At 41.9% G+C, this 20,129-nt stretch overlaps 1 protein-coding gene across 6 annotated transcripts; it reads right to left on the bottom strand.

Annotated features, from left to right (window-relative positions):
• Positions 1-679: 679 nt before the first annotated feature.
• hmga1a (high mobility group AT-hook 1a) lies at positions 680-19,901 on the bottom strand. 6 transcript variants are annotated; one of them, XM_066672406.1, is made up of 5 exons: positions 19,757-19,901; positions 18,358-18,462; positions 10,757-10,849; positions 7,587-7,646; positions 680-4,259 (listed from the first exon to the last, which is right to left on the bottom strand). In XM_066672406.1, the coding sequence occupies exons 2-5, from the start codon at positions 18,451-18,453 to the stop codon at positions 4,197-4,199; spliced, it is 312 nt and encodes a 103-aa protein (XP_066528503.1). In that variant the 5' UTR covers positions 18,454-18,462; positions 19,757-19,901; the 3' UTR covers positions 680-4,196. The 6 variants fall into 6 exon arrangements, with proteins under 6 accessions (XP_066528503.1, XP_066528505.1, XP_066528506.1 ...); XM_066672408.1 differs by having other exon boundaries at positions 10,757-10,846; XM_066672409.1 differs by lacking the exon at positions 19,757-19,901 and adding an exon at positions 19,545-19,672 and having other exon boundaries at positions 10,757-10,846.
• Between the last annotated feature and the right edge of the window lie 228 nt (positions 19,902-20,129).

The raw sequence follows: 20,129 nt of genomic DNA, 5'->3' as shown, positions 1-20,129 counted from the left end.
CATGCAGACACAGGGAGAACACACCACACTCCTCACAGACAGTCACCCGGAGGAAACCCACGCAGACACAGGGAGAACACACCACACTCCTCACAGACAGTCACCCGGAGGAAACCCACGCAGACACAGGGAGAACACACCACACTCCTCACAGTCACCCGGAGGAAACCCATGCAGACACGGAGAACACACCACACTCCAGTCACCCAAGGAGAGAATACCACCCAGAGACCCTGCAGCTGTTTGGAAAAGCTCATAACTGGATCATAAGCAGCAAAAAAACCCAAACCTGTCATGCACCCGATGCTGATTTTATTTTAAAATAAAAGCAAAATAAAGCAGAAATATCAGCAAAAATGGATTACTGTGAGAAGCCATGTTTATAATAATCACCTGTAATTATAAATCATTGTGTCGTTTGATTAAAACTGTCCTTCTCATCCACATGGAGAACAGGTCCTCCTCCAGCAGAGCCATCACTTCGGCCTTAAACTCTGGTGTTAGAGGGCACTATCGGTGTGTGTTTGAAAATTTTACAAAACAGCTTGAAGAGAGCGGGAAGGGAGGGGCACCGAGTCAATTTCATATCTCTCCTCACCACTAGATGTCACCAACTACCTTTTTTAAAAATAATCATTTGTCAAATCACTCCATCACTGCACCAGGCTTATGAATAGTTTTCTTTATTACCAGTCTGAATACAAATTCTTGCAGGCCACAATAAAAAATACAGTTTGTACATTGAAAAGACTGATCCCAAAACATAATCCATGTGTGCAGGCACAAAGAGGAAAAAAAATAAACAAAAACACGGGCGCTGAAAATATAGATCGTTTGAAACGGTTTCAGAACCACAGTGTGAACGTGGATCCAGGGCCGAGGAGAAAAATGTTTAGTTAAAAATGAGCCTGCGAAACAAAACCATTTCAATGTCAATGAAACAAATTGTGAACCAAACAAGAACGATTACAAAACTAAAACCAGACTAGACTAAGGGATGCACCGATACTGTTTTAATAAACCACTGAAGCCTTGTTTCCTGACGCCCATATATGGATTTACAGACCCAGGGTAGTTTTCTCTATGAGGAAGTGGGTGATGGACCTGGTGCTGAAGACCCACCATGAACCTGACCAAGGGGAATCAGTTATAGATCAATGAACAAGTGATATCTGTCACTGTGGTAATACAAAAATATTTACCTGGGGAGAATTTGATTAAGACCTTCCCAGTTTTGCAAGATAACCCAATCCCCGACATCTCTGAGCTCGAGTTATCCGGCTAACCAAGAACTCGACTGATGTTCAGCTCTGGATCGAGGATCATTTTCACCACAGGATTCTACACTTTCTTCACAGAGAAAAAGCAGCTCTGTACCAGGGCACGACGCAGACTACGGACCGAGGAGACGCTGAGGTTGAAGATCACAGAGGAGAAGATTAAAAGCCATGTTACAGTTTCACAACCGATTACTTTATTAGGGATACACGTTTTAAAAAGGCTTGGGTAATGTATAACTGTAATTCAAATGCCTCTTAGTACGACAATTATCAGCTTATTTAAAAACAACCTATGAATGTATTGAGCTCCATCAGGAAAAAGGTGCTGCAGGAGACGGATGGATTGGTTCAGTTTCCACCAGCGAGTTTGGGTTTAGACGAATTACAGACCGGGATTTTGACCGTAATCGGTATTAATAATCAATCTTAACACAATATCAACTGCCATTCTTAATACTCACATTACCATGTTTAAAAACAGAGCGGGAGGACGTTTGAATCACAGTTATACACTAAACAAAAGACTTTAAACCTCTCGTACAACTACATTTCCGCACAGGGAGTCAATTCAGTCACTACTCAGACGACAACGCCATCCTCCAACAAGAAAAATAGCCATAAAGATCTGTTTAGTACGTTACAGTATCGGTGCAGCACTACGATTATATTACACACACACACACACACACACAAAAACTCAGACACACCACAGTGGGCGAACAGTTTTGCAAGAAATTGACGACATCCTCCTCTCCAACCCAATGCAGTCGTTCCTGTGGCGCGTCCGTTTCCCAAAAAAACAAAGAAACAAAACAAATAAGGGTCTTGTCTGTGCACCGGCGTGCGCACACTGTTATACGCAAAAATTCGTGAAAAAAATCAGAAAAACAAAATTCTATTTTATAGTTAGTCACAACCACAAACCAGACTAAAAATGAAAAAAAAATAAAAATAAACAGCCCATAACTGAACACCGCACTTGGAAAAAAGACAAAAAACAGAAAACTAAAGAGAATTGTATCGAAAAACAAAACCTTTGCTCACACTTCTGCAGAAGGCTGCACTGAGACCGGTCTGAACGTCATTCCTCGTGTTTAATATATATATTTTTTTCCATCATGAACTGCCATAAAGTGAGGTATGAGGTGTGGAGGCAGGGCCCTGAAGGAGGACGGCTGCCAAAGTTGCAGTATTCCGGGTTTTTTTTTCTTTCTTTTTTTTAATTAACCGTGTTCGTAGCAGCATTAAGTTCTGAGAGAAAATGTTCAGTCACTGAACCGATCTGCGTTCCCTGACTCTGAGTTTGTGTTTTAAAGAAATAAAAAAAACAAACAAAACCTCATAACATTTCAGAAACCAGGCTGAGGAGCAGCGGTGCTGAGAAACTATTGCGCCAACTTGTGGCCAAACGGGGAACGGAAAAGGGGGACAAACTGGAATGCTCCGGTTACTAAAAACGCATTCAAAAGCTGTTTCACAAACAGTTTCACCTCAAACAGCGCATCGCCCTGCGTTTGTTAATGCTTCACCCCTCTTTACGTTTGCTCTAGATTATTTTATTAGAACCGCAAGTGGGAACAAAGCGCCAACTACAGGTGACTGAGAACCGACAGCTGGATCCACTCAAAACTGATTTTTATCTGGAAAATCAAAGTAGTTCAATGCCCCCGAATCAGAACTGAACAGTGGTGCTGATAGGAACCGGACGTCCCAAGAGTTTAATGCTTCATGGAAAATACGACACAATCTCACTGGTACGTGTGGAAAGTAGATGCTGTGTGTGTGTGTGTTATAGACATGAAGACATCAGGTTGCCACCAGCACCACTGGACACGAGTACAGTAGTTTCTATACATTTTGCATCTCCACGTCTGAATTGTGGGGAATCTCAATGAGAATAGTTTCAAACCATAAATTAACAAGGATTAAGGAATCCTATTATATACATTTCATCGTTGTGAACTGACATGAGATTCAATGATTCAAGATTCAAGTCGTAGCTACGCATTAAGAGACGCCACATCTTTAACTCACAATAAACTCAGGACAATGACTGCATATCTGTCGTGGATGAGTGCTATAGTTTTGAGTGTGTATCTGATACAGTAGAGCAGATCAACCCCTTTGAGGAACAAGGTGGGGGGGGGTAGCTGGGGGACGTTTATAATCTATTTTAATGCAATGACGGGTTTAGATCCAGGTAAAAACTAGCTCATCTCTATAATGCTAATGTAACGTATTTAATGCTTTATATGGTGCGTTACCGCCACTATCTCTAAAAACAACAGTCACATTCCCCACTTCCACCACGCAAACACACACACGGAGAGAAAGAGGAGACTATAAAAGTAGGCTGAGTCACCTTTGTCCAGTACAACCTCAAAAGACAGAAGCTGAAAGAGAGAAGATGAGGAAAGAAACAAAACAAAAGAAGTCTGCTTCTGTTAAAAAGTGAACCCGGTCCGAAGAACTGCGTTGGCTTCGGTCCGACGTTTAAGACGACTATCAGAGCATTTTTGTCCAGTATGACGACACAGATCATATTCGCAGCCAAAACGTATCCAAATATCCCAACCATATGGAGCATTTATACACACAATCACGCACACATGCATGCAGAGCCCAAACACACACACACTGTATCTGAGAGTCTGGTTTTGTTGCTGTTTGTTTTTCCCCAGTGGCGTTACAGAGAGAATGAGGCTTAAAAGATGTAGTGTGCAGACCCCCGTCACTAGGGGGCGGTAATGCGCAGATGTGGAGGCCGTGGTGCTGCTGCTGCGGCGATGGGAGAGTGGCACTGTTGTTGATCTCATTCAGGGGTTGTGTTGTTGAGGAAGGGTTCTTAAGTCCAGCTCTGGTCAATGGGAAGAAGTTGCAATATTGAAATTATGAGGTAGCGCTGAGAAACTAAAATTACTGCTCCTCCTCCTCTTCCTCTTCTTCCTCAGAAGACTTGGATGGCTGCTCCTCTTTCTCCTAAAAAAAAAGAAAGAACAGAGGGTGTAAGAACATTTTTGCTAATCGTGTAATAAACAATGTGCACTGATTACGGTGTGAATGCATCGTTTAAGTGATGCACTGAAAGGCCAAAGATTTATGAACAACTCCAAGCATTTCTTCTGAAGGGTAATGAGGATTTGTCCCTCACTAGAACACCAATGTGAGGATTTGATGGCATTTAAACAAGTCATAGAGAGGTCTGGAACTGATGTTACAGCTGATTAGTTCTCAAGCTCATCCCAAAAAGCGATGAGATAAGTCTCACCAGTCCAGGTCCCAGGCTCCCAATGCTGGGGGTTTAAACCCCTCTAACATAAGCTTTACGTTGGGCAAGACTTTGTTAGACTCACGTGCAGCTGCTACAGTGCATCCCAATTCATAGCATGGTTTTTCTAGAGAGATTACAGGCACCGTACGACTGAGCATGTGTCCACACTGTTGGACCATACGACCAAAGAAAAACAGTGGGAAGGACAGCTGCTATGTTGAAATGTAGTACACTACAAATTGACATACACATTTCTGTCATACTGCAGACATATGTACGTACACGCATAAAAGGGTCAAACAGTATTCGGTTTGCAGTTTTTAATATTTGTATAATATTGTATCTGTAAAAGCACTACAGGGAAAGCGGGGGGAATTTAAACCAAGGGAAGATGGAGCTGGCAAATTCACGTTACGCAGGTGGCTAGAGTTTATACACAAGGTTTACAGGGTATAATGGTTATCGTTTCACTAGAGTTCACTGAGGGGGTTTCCAAGATAATATAATAAATGTTTAGGGGGGGGGGGGGTTTAAATGTGAATAAATGCTGTCACCTGTCCACTTTTTAAAAAAGGAGAAGTGGGTGGGCAGCTGTTTATACAAACTGACTCAGTGAATCAGTGAGTCAGTGAATTGGTGAATCAATGAGTCACCCTGCTAAGATGAGTGACTCACTGGAGTTCAGCTCCGCCCTCATTTTCCTTTCATTCATAAAAAGCCAGCGGCCAGTTCTGTGGCGAACTGACTCACTCTGGACTCATTCAGGAAAACGGACGTGTGTAAATATTTTCGCAATGAAAACAGTGAGTGGAAACACTCCCACGAAACAGCTCTCCAAATAAAAACTTCAGAAATGACTTTCAGCTCACATGCACTGATCAGCCACAAGATTAAAACCAGGGGCAGGTGAAGGGAATAACACTGAGGAGTGAGTTAGTGTGTGCCCTGGTGAGGGGTCAGATAAAAATCAGCAGAGTGTTGATGTTGGAAGCAGAGGAAGAACGTGGCCCTTGTCAAAGCGTCTCATTCAGGGGTTCGGTTTAGCTCAGTTTCAGCTGCGGTGGCTAATTCAGCACCGGAGTCATAGATAAATGAATAAAGTTGTGTTTTATCCACCGCTAAAATGGGTTCTGTCCTGCTAAGCTCATGAACTGTGATTTGAAGCACACTGGATACTTCTCTGCAGTTATCACTCACAGAAGAGACGCGTTTTTCCATCATGCCGTTAGCGATCCTGTCCAGCTCCACTATGTGATAACACTATTTGAAGCACTGCGCTCTTTCTGGAGCTTCATCATCAACTGTTGCGCTTTGCCCCTGAAGAACATTACTTTTTTGGAGACAATTTCTGTTGGTGGAAACATGCTGAATTTAGGTTTATAAATCAGAACTGAATCTACTCCATTTGGGCGGGAAAAGGCTAAATAAGCTGAGCCGCTCTTCTGTGGGATCGGACCAGAAGGGCTAGATTCAATCACACAGGAGTCCTCAGAGTCTAGGGAACGCGCCACTGGTTCGTGCTTTCTTGGACCACTTTTGGAAGGTAATGTCCACTGGATAACGATAACACCCCATGACTTCAGGAAACAACTGTTCACTTTCTGCCTGATAAACCCCCACCAAACCAGTTACTGGCTTCATCTGACAGTGGTTTTATTCTTGTGGCTGATTGGCCTACTTAAACCCCGTCACAATATGGAACCCTAGTTGCAAAATATAAATAAATAAATAAAAATAAAATGCAATTAAAATCAAATTATTTTATGCACCAAAAATAATCGTCTATGGATGGGACATTAACAAATCCTAGATTTTTTTTTTTTTTTTAAATTGCTGGTGCATTAAATCTTCAAAACGTGTGAAAACCAAAGAAAAATGCCATAAAAGTCTGAAAGTGTATTCCATGTTAATCTCTAAACGTGAACTCCAGTTGGACCCACACTGCCCCGGTTGTTGGACAACTGCATTTATGAATCAGCTCCAGTCACAGCGTAAAATAAGCATCCAAGAGGAAATGTTTATAAGTTTGTGGTCAGAATGAAAGAGGGGTCCGCGTGTGACTCACGTCCTAAAGTTTTCTGGGGCACGTTTAAATATTTTAGACGTGGAAAAGAACCAAGACTCTGTGCCATAGCAATGCCTCATGAGAGAGGAATGCACAGAAGAAAAAAACTTGACAAAAGGAGAACTACGAAAGTGTGTGCGGGGGGGTTCAGATCTAGCAACCCCACACCCAAAACCCTATTTTAGAAATGAATGAGAGCATGAGTGTGCACCAAAAAGGGAGAGAACAAGTGAGCAGAAGTGAACAAAAAAGTAATAAAGGCAACTGGAATGAAGAACAAGTGACAAAAAAGCAGCAAGCAGAGTGAAAAGAGAGAATAAGGGAACAAGAGAAGTAGAGGCAGGAAAAGAACAGGAAAGCAGAAAAATAGAGAAGACAAAAGAGATAAAACAACTGACGAGAGAAAGCAACAATAAAATGTACAGAAAGATTAGAGCGAAAAAAAAAACAAACAAACAAACAAAAAAAACACAAACCTTACAGGCTAAAGACAAAGAAGAGAACCTCACAAAACCCCCCTCTAGAAATCCCCTTTCTGATAAGCTACATGCAAATGTTTTGTTGCCAAGGGCAACACCACACGGAACGATAATTCAACACGTAACTGAGCTCAGTGCTCCCAATGAGTCAGTTTTGAGAGTGTGAAGAAATGCGAGTGAGGAGCAGAAGCTCTGGTTTTTAGGCGTTTTCGCCCTGTTCTCTTCTCCATTTTCATGAATGCAACCATCGCCTCTAAACTGCAGCCAATTCCACTGGACAGCTCAACACACTCGGAGGAGGACACCAACTACCAAGACCTGCTATGCCAGCTAAAATACCCCCACCCAACAGCAGAGGTGTGAGAATTACACCAGCGAACACTTATTGTCTTGAGTCATATGCTGTAGAAAATCAATAAGAACAGTTTGAAAAAGGCCTGTAAATATCTGGATATTTTTCTCAGCCTGAGAGGAAAGGAGCAAATACTGACCGCTTTCTTAGGTCTCCCTCTGGGCTTTCCTCCTGCAGACGCTGTGGTAGCAGCTGGTTTCTGAAAAATACACAAAGCAGAAAACATGAGCCAAAAACAGCAGAGTAAAACACACCCTCGATCACAAACTTAAACCACAGATTTTCTACCATCAAACACACTGGAACACTGTTCCCTGCAATGAACAGTATGAAATAGTTAACACTGAAAGCTACAGCCCTTTTCTAGCAAATGTTTGTTTCTTGACAGGTTCTATTCTGTCCAGTGAACTGGCTAATGCACCTTTTTTTGCACAAAACACAGTTAAAAAAAAAAACCAAACAAACCCAGAAGTGTCCTATTTAGGATTCCTTGTATTTATTCATACAACATGCTGTCAATGACCTCTTCCAGCTCCATGGCACTGTAGTATTTTATTTGAAGCTCTGAGCTCTTTCTGGAGCTTCTTCATCTCAACACACCCACAGATGTATTGCTAAAAGAACCTACTATTCTTGGTTCCAAGTTGGAACCAAGTTTCCCATTTGGAGAACTAATTTATGCTGGTGGAAACCAAATATGGAACTGTTCAAATGGGTTCATGTTGATGGAAACTGGCTGCTAGTGACCTGTGTCAGAGATACCGTACTGTACTCTCTTGCACATAGCAGGCCCCATGTGGGAGACCCACTCCATGGAGCATAAACTGGTTCATTCAGGGACTAAAGTTTGAATCTTGAGCTCCTGAATGTTGCACATAAAATTGAATATATCATCAGTCACGAATATTGCGGCAAAAATAGGTGACCGTCTTTAAGTCTTAAAATATGTTCAGGAATGCCCTGAAGAGTCTTAAGGGTTAAACCTGTACTGATATTCAGTCACTATTGTAAGACAAACTTCACCCTAAAAGACTGCAGCAGGACACTCCTTAATGTGGGAAATCCTCCACAAAAATAAGAGCGAGAGTGAGAGAGAGAGAGACACACACACACACTAGTGAAGGGTAATCGTGTGTGTTGTGGCAGATATCCAGAGGGCAGTGGGTTCGTTGGCCGGTCTGTTGGAAACGGACATGAACGACACCTGGTCCCACAATCAGAGACAGCTGGCAGTGCACACTGTTCAGCACTGCCTCAGTGGACATAAGCTCTGTGTGTGTTTGTTTATTTTTAATAATATATATATATAAAATAAAAATGGGTGGGGAGTTGAGTTGCTGCCATGGTTGAAGGCTGAATTTTGAATTTGCAATTTCAAAATCCTTTCAAAACCTCAAATTTACTTTGAAAATCGGTCACCAATGAAAAAAGTAATTGTCTCCAAAAGCAGGGAAAGAGATGGTTTTGACTGATTTGTAAAATGAACCTCAATTCCAAAACCCTGGGAGTGAGGGGGGACAGCATTGTGAAGCACTGAATAGCTCCCCCTTGTGGCGCAGATCATATGCACGAGTGGGTGGCAACAACTTGGAGTAACTGAAGTAAACTAACAAGTGAAGGAATGAGTTAAGAGCTGCTTCACATCAAAAAACATTAAAACCAAACAAATCAAGACCTGGCCTTTTAAATGCTTCAAGTATCAGTTAAAATAACAACAGGGCCCAATGCTGCACGGTCTATGACCCAACCCAGGCAGTAAATAATCACGTGTCAAACACGCGATTAGATCTCTCGCTCACGTCATGCGGCCCTGGCATGCGTTTGCATGTACGAATGTTTTCACAATATTTTCTCGTGGTGGCCCTGGTGACGGGTGGCAACATTTCACTCGGTTGCACCTGCATCATGCCACAGAAAGTTGCTGCTACACAGAAAGTGCAGGAGAAATAAAGCATGTTCTGGTTTCATTTGCAGTCTTTGTAAGACTCAGGAAAACCACTATCGTGCGTCGGTATTCAAAGTGACAACTGTAAACAGAGGAGTGACTCAAACAGCTCCTTTACAAAACAATCTTCGGCCTTGATTTAAAGCTTGTTACAAGTTAACTATGAGTGAGAGTTATACACATTACCTTCCCCTTCATCAGTCGCTGCCTCATACCTCCTACACTCATGTTAAAAGTCTACATGGACCGTAAGATGTTTGCTGAGAGAATGTGTTTGTTTTTATTAAAGGATGAGGATGAGATCTCACCTCATTTATGTCCATGTATAAAAACTTATGTTATTTTGCATGTATTCTTGGGGTCATTGTCTTGGTAATGAATTTAAAGGGGGCATCACAGAAGGAAGTGTTCCTTGTATTATAATAAACAATTGAAATAGACAATGAACCTATAGACACATCAGCACTTCAGAATGATTAGAAACTTCCTAAATGTTTTGTTTATTGAATCCATTCAAACCAAACATTTGTGTTTCTTTTAAAGTGGGGCCTGGTCAATTTTGGGTCCATTCTGTTAGCTCTGTTTTTATAAAATTATACAATATAAAAAGGCAAACTAATAAAAACACAAATCACTACTATAAAATACACTGAATGAGATCATTTGCTATTGAAAAATGTTCAAGTTCTACTGAGTTTCACCAAGACAATGATATCCAAGCTACAGGCAAAACAACTTAGTTTCTAGATACAGTAATAAAATATACTTTCTTGGTCAGTTCTCAGAGAGTGGGCCAAGATTTCAGTGGGACCCTTATAACCTCAGAGAAACGGTTTGCAAAAAGAAACGAGATCAAACCTGAAGCTGGATGCTGAAGAGTCACACAACTAAAACTTTAACAGAGCACCACTGTTGTTCATCTGTGGTCTTGGTCTCTTACCTTCTCACCTCAGACATCTTTGATCAAAATTTATGGGAGCAAGAAACCAAGCGTGGGTTCTTGAACACATTAAAGACGACTACAACTAGTCAAGGAGGAACCCAGAGGCAGATCCCAGAGGTTTCCAGCCTCTGTCAGGAGGAGGAGAACTGTCAATGCATTCAGGCAGCAGCATATTGATAGAGTAGGTGCTTAAACTTTTCTATAGGAATCAGGATTTTAAACACTGGCTTACATAACGCTCAGCCAGAATCAATTAAATAAAGCATAGCTCAAAGAGGATTTGCATATTTAAATTAATAAATAAAAAGCAGATTTTATAGGGATTTATATAAAATACTGCAGAAATGATGGTGTCATATTTTGCAGGTTTCTGTTGTGGGGCGTCTATTTAATTCTAAATCTATCCCTGAACCACACTTACTTTGCCCTTGGATGCTGTGGAGCTGGCCTTGTTTTTGCTGCCCTTTGGTCTTCCCCTCGGTCTCTTGGGGGTGGGAGATCCACTTGGCTCCTGCTGGATAGAGACAGAGGGGTTAGTTCTGATGTTTAGACCAAAGCAGATCAGAAGCTTAGCGGTCTAACTTTGTGTTTCACCCAGTTAAGCCCTGAAATTAAACGTTGTGAATTACTCATCATGCATGTTTTCTTCAGCTAGTCATGGCCAACAAGCAGTGGAAGTTAATACCCAACCAATCAGCTAAATCCTTCAAACGTGTCCCAACCTCAAAGCTGCCTATTTTGAGACTATTAAATCTTCAGTAAAAAAAAAAAAACATGCACAAATCAATAATCAATGCTACTTCTGTCTCGGTACTCGACATCCGTAAAGCCCTTCTACAAGCTGAAATCTCTCAATCATAATAAGAACTCAGATCCACCAAACCGCACTTTTCATCGAAACAAGGCATGTGGTTTTGTTTGACATTTATGATCAAAGCAGAGCAGTGAACACACAGCTCACAGTGGCACTGAAAACATGCGGTTAACACCAGCATAGAGGCACGCAAGCCCGACTTTCAGCTGATCACAGGATTCAGCAGCAGGTTTAAAGAGCATGTTATGTAAAGTCACATGTTCAATGCATGGATCTGGAGCCATCCAACCCGCACACCGTGACACGACCCCCCCCCCCCCCCAGGCTTTTCTGTGGTACATCTCTCCAGAAGTGGAGAAACCACAACAATGGACTGACCCAGTCGGATGAACATGGATCAAGGTGAGCAAAGAAGTGCAGAAATATGAACTCCACCCCACTACAGAGACAGCAGACAGCAGCACATTCCCTGTGATAGATTTTCTCAAACATTGATTTGGACGTCAGGAAGAAAAATAGCAAAAAAGCAGAGCCCTACAAAGGACAAAAAAATACTTATACTACAAGGAGCATAAAAGGGGAAGAGGTGCCAGCTTTGATTGTATTTCCTGGGACCACATGTAAACTATGCTCTGTTCCAAATAAAATCCTACTCCCTACCGAGTGAATTTCAGATAAAAAGAAAACTACGCCACCACTACATTGTAGTACAAAGGGGGAGAAAGCTTTGGGGTTCAGGTTTGTTGGTGTAATAACAGATAGACGCAGACACTAATGCAGAAGCATAAACACTTGCAACATTGTAGGGCTCAGGAACAGGAGACGGAGTAGAACATCAGCCATTAGCCTGAAGACACGGGATAAAACAAGCTCAAGTGCTGACACTTTAGCTCCGCCTCTTTGCCCAAGTCCTGAAGCTGGATGAGGAAAAGGCTGATTAAAACATGTCACTGAACTGTAGCAGCCAACAAACTTTAAGAAAATAACATGTCATTCAGTGCTGTGTTTCAGCCACTTCAATTTTTTTTTTCTTAAAATATTTCGCAATTCAAAATAAAAGCCCAAGCCCTTCCTGTTCCTGTGCAGTTCTCACTGAAAGTGTCAGCTCCCATCAACGATACGGGTTCCCACAAAGGAGAGATGAGCAGAGTAAGATATACCTCCACTCCCTTCTGAGCACCTATGATTTTGCATGCACCATGCCTGCAGAGCATCCAGTTTCAAAGTGAGGCAACAAGGAATGAATAAACCATGCCATCCGGTTGCATGTAATTATGAAGCGTAATCAGTTACAGAGCAGCATATTGCGAGCGTCCAGGTTTAAGAGTCAGCTGTGGGCTGCCGAGTGCCATTCTCTGGAGCGGAAGACTCCTGTTGCAGCACAAAGAAATTCCCGTTCAAGGTCAGAGCAACTGACACCGGTTGCTACTTTAAGACCAACAGGTGGCACATAGCGACTGCTGGCCAAATTCCTTTAAGAGCATCAGGCTGCAGGAGAAACCCAGACACTGATCCCAGACCAGGGTTCAGAGAGGGCAACGAAAGCCTCGGTCTGGAGGAGATCTACACACAGATAATGTGCAGAGTAGGGCTAAAAATATATAAATTACAGTTTTAAATCCAAGGACACTTAACATTGAGGAATGACAGACGACGACAGCGGAGTAATAAAATATTTAAATTAAACATATGCAATTAAAAAGGAACACTAATATTAATTTAACATCGTATTTACAGCTTTATATTTTAGCACTTCTTATTTTTGAGCTTTTATTGTGATGCTTCACAGACCTGTAAACAAAATTGAATTATTTTGCAACTGTATCCAACTGGAGCAAAAACACCAAAACCTCATCTACTGTTCTTTAAAGCCCTGTCTATTCCAGGTCAGTGATTTTAAAATTGAGTAAAACTATTTAAAAATTGTAAGAAACGATAAGACACAAAGAATTATCAAAATTCAAAATTGTTACTAAAAATTTAGACTTGTTAAAACCCCAGCTATTTATCAGGGTCAAGCTACACAAGTTAATGTAATTCAAGAAGACCGAAAGGTTACATTATATTAGCCATTTATTAACCAGCCACGTTCACAATAGTTTCTGAAACAAACTCAATTTTAAGAGAGACCCATCTACCCACAGGAGTGAACGGATAAAACAAGCTAATAAGTTTAGTTGTTTATAAATAGTTAGACCAATTACAATTCGCTGTGACATCACAACCACAGCTAGCGCCTCAGAGATAACCACGCCCATTTACTACGGACGGACAAGGAGGACGTGCGTTTTATCACAGAGCTGTGTCCTGCAGCAGCTGGTGGACACTTGTCCAGTTAATGCAGAGAAAATGTAAATACAATGATGCACATTGTTTTCTGGGGAGAGCCAGATGTATTTGTGTAGAGAAAATTTCAGCAATGTGCTCATATAAACAAACTCTAGCAGAATTACAGGAAACAGACTCCGCTTCACTTAAGGACCGGCTCAAATTCACCAAACATCGCAAAAACCACTGATACAAAGTGTGTTCAAATAGTAACACCATACATTTAAGATTTATGGGAAATTTTGAACACGGGTCGACTTTCTGCCACGGCCCAAGATGATTGTGCCGCTGCGTTGAGAGAGAGAGATATTAAAACTAAATAAATAAAACCAATGTTTATCTGAAATACAGCATTTATATAAAGAAAATAAACCAATTACATTTTAGTAATATGAATAGAATGTTAAATAAGATCCAACTAAGCAGTCAACAAGGTCACTTCCTGCTCACCTGTCTCGTCATAAGCATGTCAAAATAAAAGACCCCGTAACTCAAAATATAACAACTTTACAAATTCTGTACTTTTAAACATGAAGCTGTGTAAGTAATTGTTCTAGTTTCTCCATCAGAGCGCTGACAAAAGAATGTAGCTTATATTTATCCAATTTCCTTAATTTTATACTTTACCTGAATCACAAGAAGCTCCCTGAATATAAATAACTGTCTTTAACATGAGTTAACATTTAAATTAGTATTACTATCTACACCCTGTGTCTTGAATTCTCTCCGAGGAACCCTGGACATGCAATTTTACAGACAAATCGAACATTAAATTAAAAAAAAAAAAAAAAAAAAAAAAAAAAAAAAAAAAAATTGTATAAACTCTGCCTGACTAATCAAATACTGATTGCGTCAAACCTAAAATCTGTGCTGAAACTCTGAGATAGGACGTCATGAAAAGGCTACTGTAGAAAAGAATACTACAGCACATGCTGTCCATCCATCCATCCATATGGATTATAAAAAAGTGGGGAGCAAATTTCCCATGATACGAACCCTTTAACATGTTCCCACAACTAAAACGTATTTAACAGGCTCTGCTGGATAACACACGAGGTTGTGATTTTTATAATCACAAGCAGTAGTTAATACAATAAAACACCAACTTTACCCTGAGAAACGTGTTATTTTGTGGATAACTAACTCACGCTCAGACCTCTCCTCCGGCTCCTAAAGCAGACTGTAATCCCACCAACAATGTGAGAGTGAGTCAGGAGGGACAGACATGTTCAAACACACGCCTTCTGCATCTCTGAGATTCAAAAATTCACTTTTATTGTTGCTACTGTTCACTGTTGTGCACGGGTTGCGTTGGCTTATTGACTCCATTTTAGAGGTTCTGATTGTACTCTTAATTTGACAAAAACGGTAAAGTCAAATTAAACACTCACCAACAGCAATGAGCAGCGTTCTATAAAGGGGACACGTTGAGTCAGGGGCGTCGGACGGCGGAGAAAAGTGGACATGTCTCACTGAGACCCTCCTTGGTTGTGTGTTGTTTCATTTAAATGTGTGTTTTGGGGATTTGCACCATCAAAAAGAACATGTTAGCCTCTCCAACTCCCAGAAGATGAGTGTATAAATCAATACTGAGGTTCTTATTCAGGTAAACACCATACAGCTAATCAGAGGAACTGTAAACAGCAACAATAAGCATGTTACATCCAGCAGAGAATGTGGCAAAGTAAAATGAAATGATTGAAAAGGTTTCAGGTCATAACTCAGTTATAAATGAAGCTGTGAAGGGCAAAAACTAACCCACGACACCTCTACAGGAGCAGGAAAAAGACTACAAAATTCCCAGAAGTCTTATTGGTTCATTTGCCATGGAAGTGTTCGACAGCTGATACAGAAAGGTGAGAAATGGAGACAAAGATTTGTTCTAACAGCAATGATATACTCAAGAAAACCATGGGATGTGGGTTCTTCGAAGCTTAAGCTCAGGATCTCCACCCTTCTGGTGAGTATGAGGAATTAGCTAGAGGCATTTACTACTATAGACCTGGCCTCCCCCTCCTGGGGTGTGTGTGTGGTTGTGGTTTTAAACTCTGGAGACATCTCAGCGTTTCCGTGTGATGAAGAGACTAGCAGCTGGTTTTGATGTGGTTGTGTTAAATGCCTTCTTTCTGACATGGCCAGATATTTATGAAGCATTCCATAGTTCTGTTTATTTACCTCTCCGTCTTGGTTAGACACATGTTTATGCATCATCACATCCCTGTACTACTCTCTGAGGAGAGCAGATCCTTAAAAGACACCTTGTTCCTACACTCACTCTCCACACAGGAGCACTCTGTAGTTCCACATATACAGATTGTAGTCCACCTGTTGCTCTGCATACTGCCGTTTTTGATTTGGGTGGTGGATCATGCTCAGTGCTGCAGCGACACTGAGGTGGTGGTGGTGGTGTGTTAGTGTGTGTTGTGCTGGTGTAGAGTGGATCAGACACAGCAGTGCTGCTGGAGTTTTTAAACCCCTCAGTGTCTGGACTCAGAACAGTCCACCGACCAAAAACATCCAGCCGACAGTGTCACTGATGAAGGACTAAGCTTCTGGATGGGGGTAGCTGGTGGAGGCTTTTATTATCTATAGGTGCAGATTATAGCAGTGGGTATTAACCCAGTAATCCAGTGCCAGCTTTTGCTCTGGTGTCTGATGGCTCTGTGAGCCAATCAGAGTGCTCGGTGGTATCTTTTGACCAATCCCTGAGCAGTTGTGCTGAGGCAAAGTGGGTTAGAGCTGGGTTTAAAGGGCTCATGTTACAGGCCTCAGTCAAAACGCAGGCCAAATTACACCGCTGTGGTCTGGAGGAGCATCCAAGCAAACGGATGGTTTGGGAAAACGAAAGAAAAACCTGCTTAGGAAATTTACCAAACATGAAAATCCCACACACGCACACCAGCTCGAAAGCAAGAGGATAGCACTAACGCTACCATATTCCTGCACTTCTTGGTCAGACATTCATTTCAGATAGTAACCTCAATAAGCAGCGAAGCACGTAAACGACCTACTAATCCACAGAACACAGACAAGTATATAGGGTCTTAATGAAGAGATCCAGAGCTCACCCAAGGCAGGCTGCATTGTTTTAAAGCTTCATTAGCGTCCTCAGTGCAAGAACAAATTGACAAGTAGTGCACCAAGTCATTTCTGCCCAAAATGGACTCAAAAGAACTGAACAGGCAATTACCAAATTATAATATTACTACAAATGTAATGCAATACTAGGCAACATTACCATAAAATCACAGGTTCAAAATCAAAAGAGTCCATGTTGTTACTTCTCTGTGCTCAGCACAGCAGAAACTGCACTATGTAACCATGGAGGGGGCAGGAAATCACCCCCACTTCCCCTTGATTTCAGGAGTGTGCTGCAAAAATGAAATATATTCTGCAACTGTAGGGAGAGCCCTGAAGCAAAAATCCTTAATCTTCTAAATTAAATTTTGTTTTGAAAAGAGAAGTCACCCCGCCCCCTCGTCTGAGTCTGTCCAATCACAGCGCTGGACCCGTGTTGTGTGTGATTGCAAAGATGTTAAACGCAGCAAAACAACGAGTGTGGAAGAATAAGAGCACAGAGTAAAAAAACGGAGAAGAAAAAGAACCAAGCGGAATCTGTCTCAGCTCCTCACTGCTGTGCACTCGGGGTCGGGGCGGACAGCGAGAGGCTAATCGTCATTTAAAGGAGCAGGCGCTGAAACAGAGTTCACGGCTGTTTCGACAAGACAACTCACTAAGAAACTTGACCCGTGTTCCACTGTGGAGAAGGAAATATGCCACGTTATAGCTTCAAAATTAACACACAGCTAAACAACATCAGATTTGATTACAGCTTCATCAAACTACAAACATACGAAAGTGATTTAAGGATGAGTAACCCAGTGACCTGCTTCAATTGTGATTTAAACCACCGGACATCCCAGAAACAAAGAGGTGCTTTAATTACCATCATTGCTAGAGGACTTGAAACGGGTTTAAGTAAGTCAAGCTAATCGTATAACCATCTAAAATCCTTCACAGAACATCCCTATTATCAGAAGCACAGTTTCAGTCCTCCCCCTGATGTAGACCTGTACAGCCGATTGTGGTAACACCACCATGACTTCTACCTTTAACTTTGCTTTAAACATTCAGCAATTTTAATCTCCTTCTAACGCCATTTAGTTTTTGTAAGACAATTAAATACTTGTGTCATAAGAATACTATTCTAAACATAGGTCTGAGAACCACAGAAGTCTGCCCTGGTCAGAAAGGAACGCAGGAAAGTCTGTCACTTAATAAACATGTTACTTTCCTGACTCAGCATCTCAGGATAATAATGAGTCATTTCAAAATAATAAAACTACCACTTAAAATTAACGTGTTACTAGCTCAACAATGCGATAGTATCTTTAAAAATTTATAGAAATAAACCACCACCATCAAAAAAAAGGGTCAAAGATTAAAATTATAATCACTTTTCAAATAGTAATTCATTCAATCAATTTCTGACACAGTAACTTTAATATCTTTATTATTAGATAAAAACTAGAGTGTAATTGTTAACTACAACACCACAATTACGTCATAATAAACAATGAGAGAGAGAGAAAACTTGTATTTCAAAACTGAGAAAGTGTCTAACCTTAACCTTACTAGGGCATTAAGTCATAATTATGTAATGGTTTGTGAGTGACTTGGTGAGTAATAATCATGAGGAACACACGAGATACGCAAAAAAACATTAATTTAATTTTTAATTTGCCACTCCCACCCCACCCTCATGGGACAGAAAGGGGGATTCCACAGAGAAACCCCGGCGTGTAGAGAGCAGTATGGGACCATGCAGATTGACTCAGTTACCAGTGTGTGTGTGTGTGTAAGCAACAAGTTTCAGATACCTTTGTCTGGGGGTTCTTCCTCGGTCTCCCGCGGCCTCGCTTCTCCGCTCCGTCTTTATCTTTCTGAGTCACCGTGTCCTTGGCGGAGTCGCTCATGGTTTCTGACTGAAGGTGGAAAGAGAAAGGAGAGAAAACAGGAAACCCATTAAAAGAAAAACCATGCCATAAAACACCCAGCATTTCCGATCACATCCAAGAGGCTCGAGGCCTGTCGCAGCATGCACAAGCCTCCCAGACCCCTTCTACACCGGCCCCCAGTTTGTTTACAGCATGCACTCGTCTCCCCCCCCTCCACACCCCAACCCCCCAAAAGTACAGGCCAAATCCCAGAAAGCAGCACATGCAACCACCGAGAAGACAGACCCCACGCGCGGTGGCCGCCGACCTCGCGGATATTTACAAGAGACAAAAGGCAGAAGGCGAATACCTCGACTCGCAGCTCCGAGGGAGCGAAATAGGGTGATTAGCTGGAGCTTTAAAAGCTACAAAAGCAGTTTTCTACGGATGCCCAGCGGTTCCAAGAGCTCAACACGCAATTGCAAAAGCAGAGCATGCACAAGAGCGAGGTGAAGATATAAAGAAAGAGCATGCACTGGAGAAGTGAGAATAAACACAGTAGTAAAATCATGCACGAGAGAGACAGAAGCATGGAGAAGGTTTTTAGAAAGCATGCAACAGAATAAAAAGCACTAGGAGCGTGCACGAGGGGGTTGATGAACTGAGAAAGTGTGCACGAGGTAGGGAAATCAATTAAAATAAAGATATATTAATAAAAACAAATCCACCGGGAAAACGAGAGCACGCACCTGGATAAAAACCAAAGCGTTTATTAAAGAGCGTGCATTTAAAACGCGAATTTAAACCCCCGTGCACCAGAAAGACAGCTCGCGCCGAGGCAATTGTTTGGAAGGCAATGCAACGCACGAGATTGGCGCCTTTTTTTCGCCAGTGGCGCGCGCGCATACATATACACAACAAAGGCAAGCTTTAAATCACAACTTCTCGACGCAAAAATCGCTAAAACAACCACCAAAAGCAGGTTAAACGGCCTCTACTTCGAGTTCTGATCACTTTAAAGCCGCGGGAAGCGAGTTTTACCTCAGAGAGAGGAGCCCCGGGCTGCATGCTAAGCTAGCTATGCAACGGACAACAATACAGCTCTACTAACGTTACCGAGCAGAACTCACAATGAAGTGCGGGGCGTGCAGCCTTCGAACAGGCTTTAAAACCCGAAAGTTGGCCTAGATTCGCTTTTAAAGCTGAATTAAAGCGAGGTGCAGGTCTTTAAGCTCTTTCAGGAGGGGGTACCGGGAAGGAAGAGAGAGGAGGAACAGGCCCGTGGTGGGGGGAAATAACAAGAGGAAATGTGTATATTCAGAAAGAAAGAAATGAACAGTACCTTTCTGAAAGCAGGCAGTGTCCTGAACGCAGCCCCAGTGTTTAACCCAGTGAGCCCTGTGCGGGTGGGTGGTGTGTGTGCGCTGTGTGCCTTCTCACTGCTTTAAGGCCTCTCTCAGGGCATTTTAAACAGGTTTCCTCATGGGCCAGAGCAAGAAAAGGGCGGGGATATGTTAAACAGTACTGCCTTATGGGGAGAACACACACACACACACACACACACAAAGACTACTTCATTTGCTCATGATTACAGCCCTCTTCTTGTAGTAGTCTCCTTTTGTATGTGGGGCATGTCCACCACCATCATTATTCACATACATTTATAGCTACACATCCTACGACTGTTGTGTACCACATTAATACTCCATGAAGAT

This window comes from Hoplias malabaricus, chromosome 5 (assembly GCF_029633855.1).
Source record: "Hoplias malabaricus isolate fHopMal1 chromosome 5, fHopMal1.hap1, whole genome shotgun sequence".
NCBI lineage: Eukaryota > Metazoa > Chordata > Actinopteri > Characiformes > Erythrinidae > Hoplias > Hoplias malabaricus.
The sequence above is the reverse complement of the archived record's forward strand: the minus strand, read 5'-3'. Positions and strand labels throughout refer to the sequence as shown.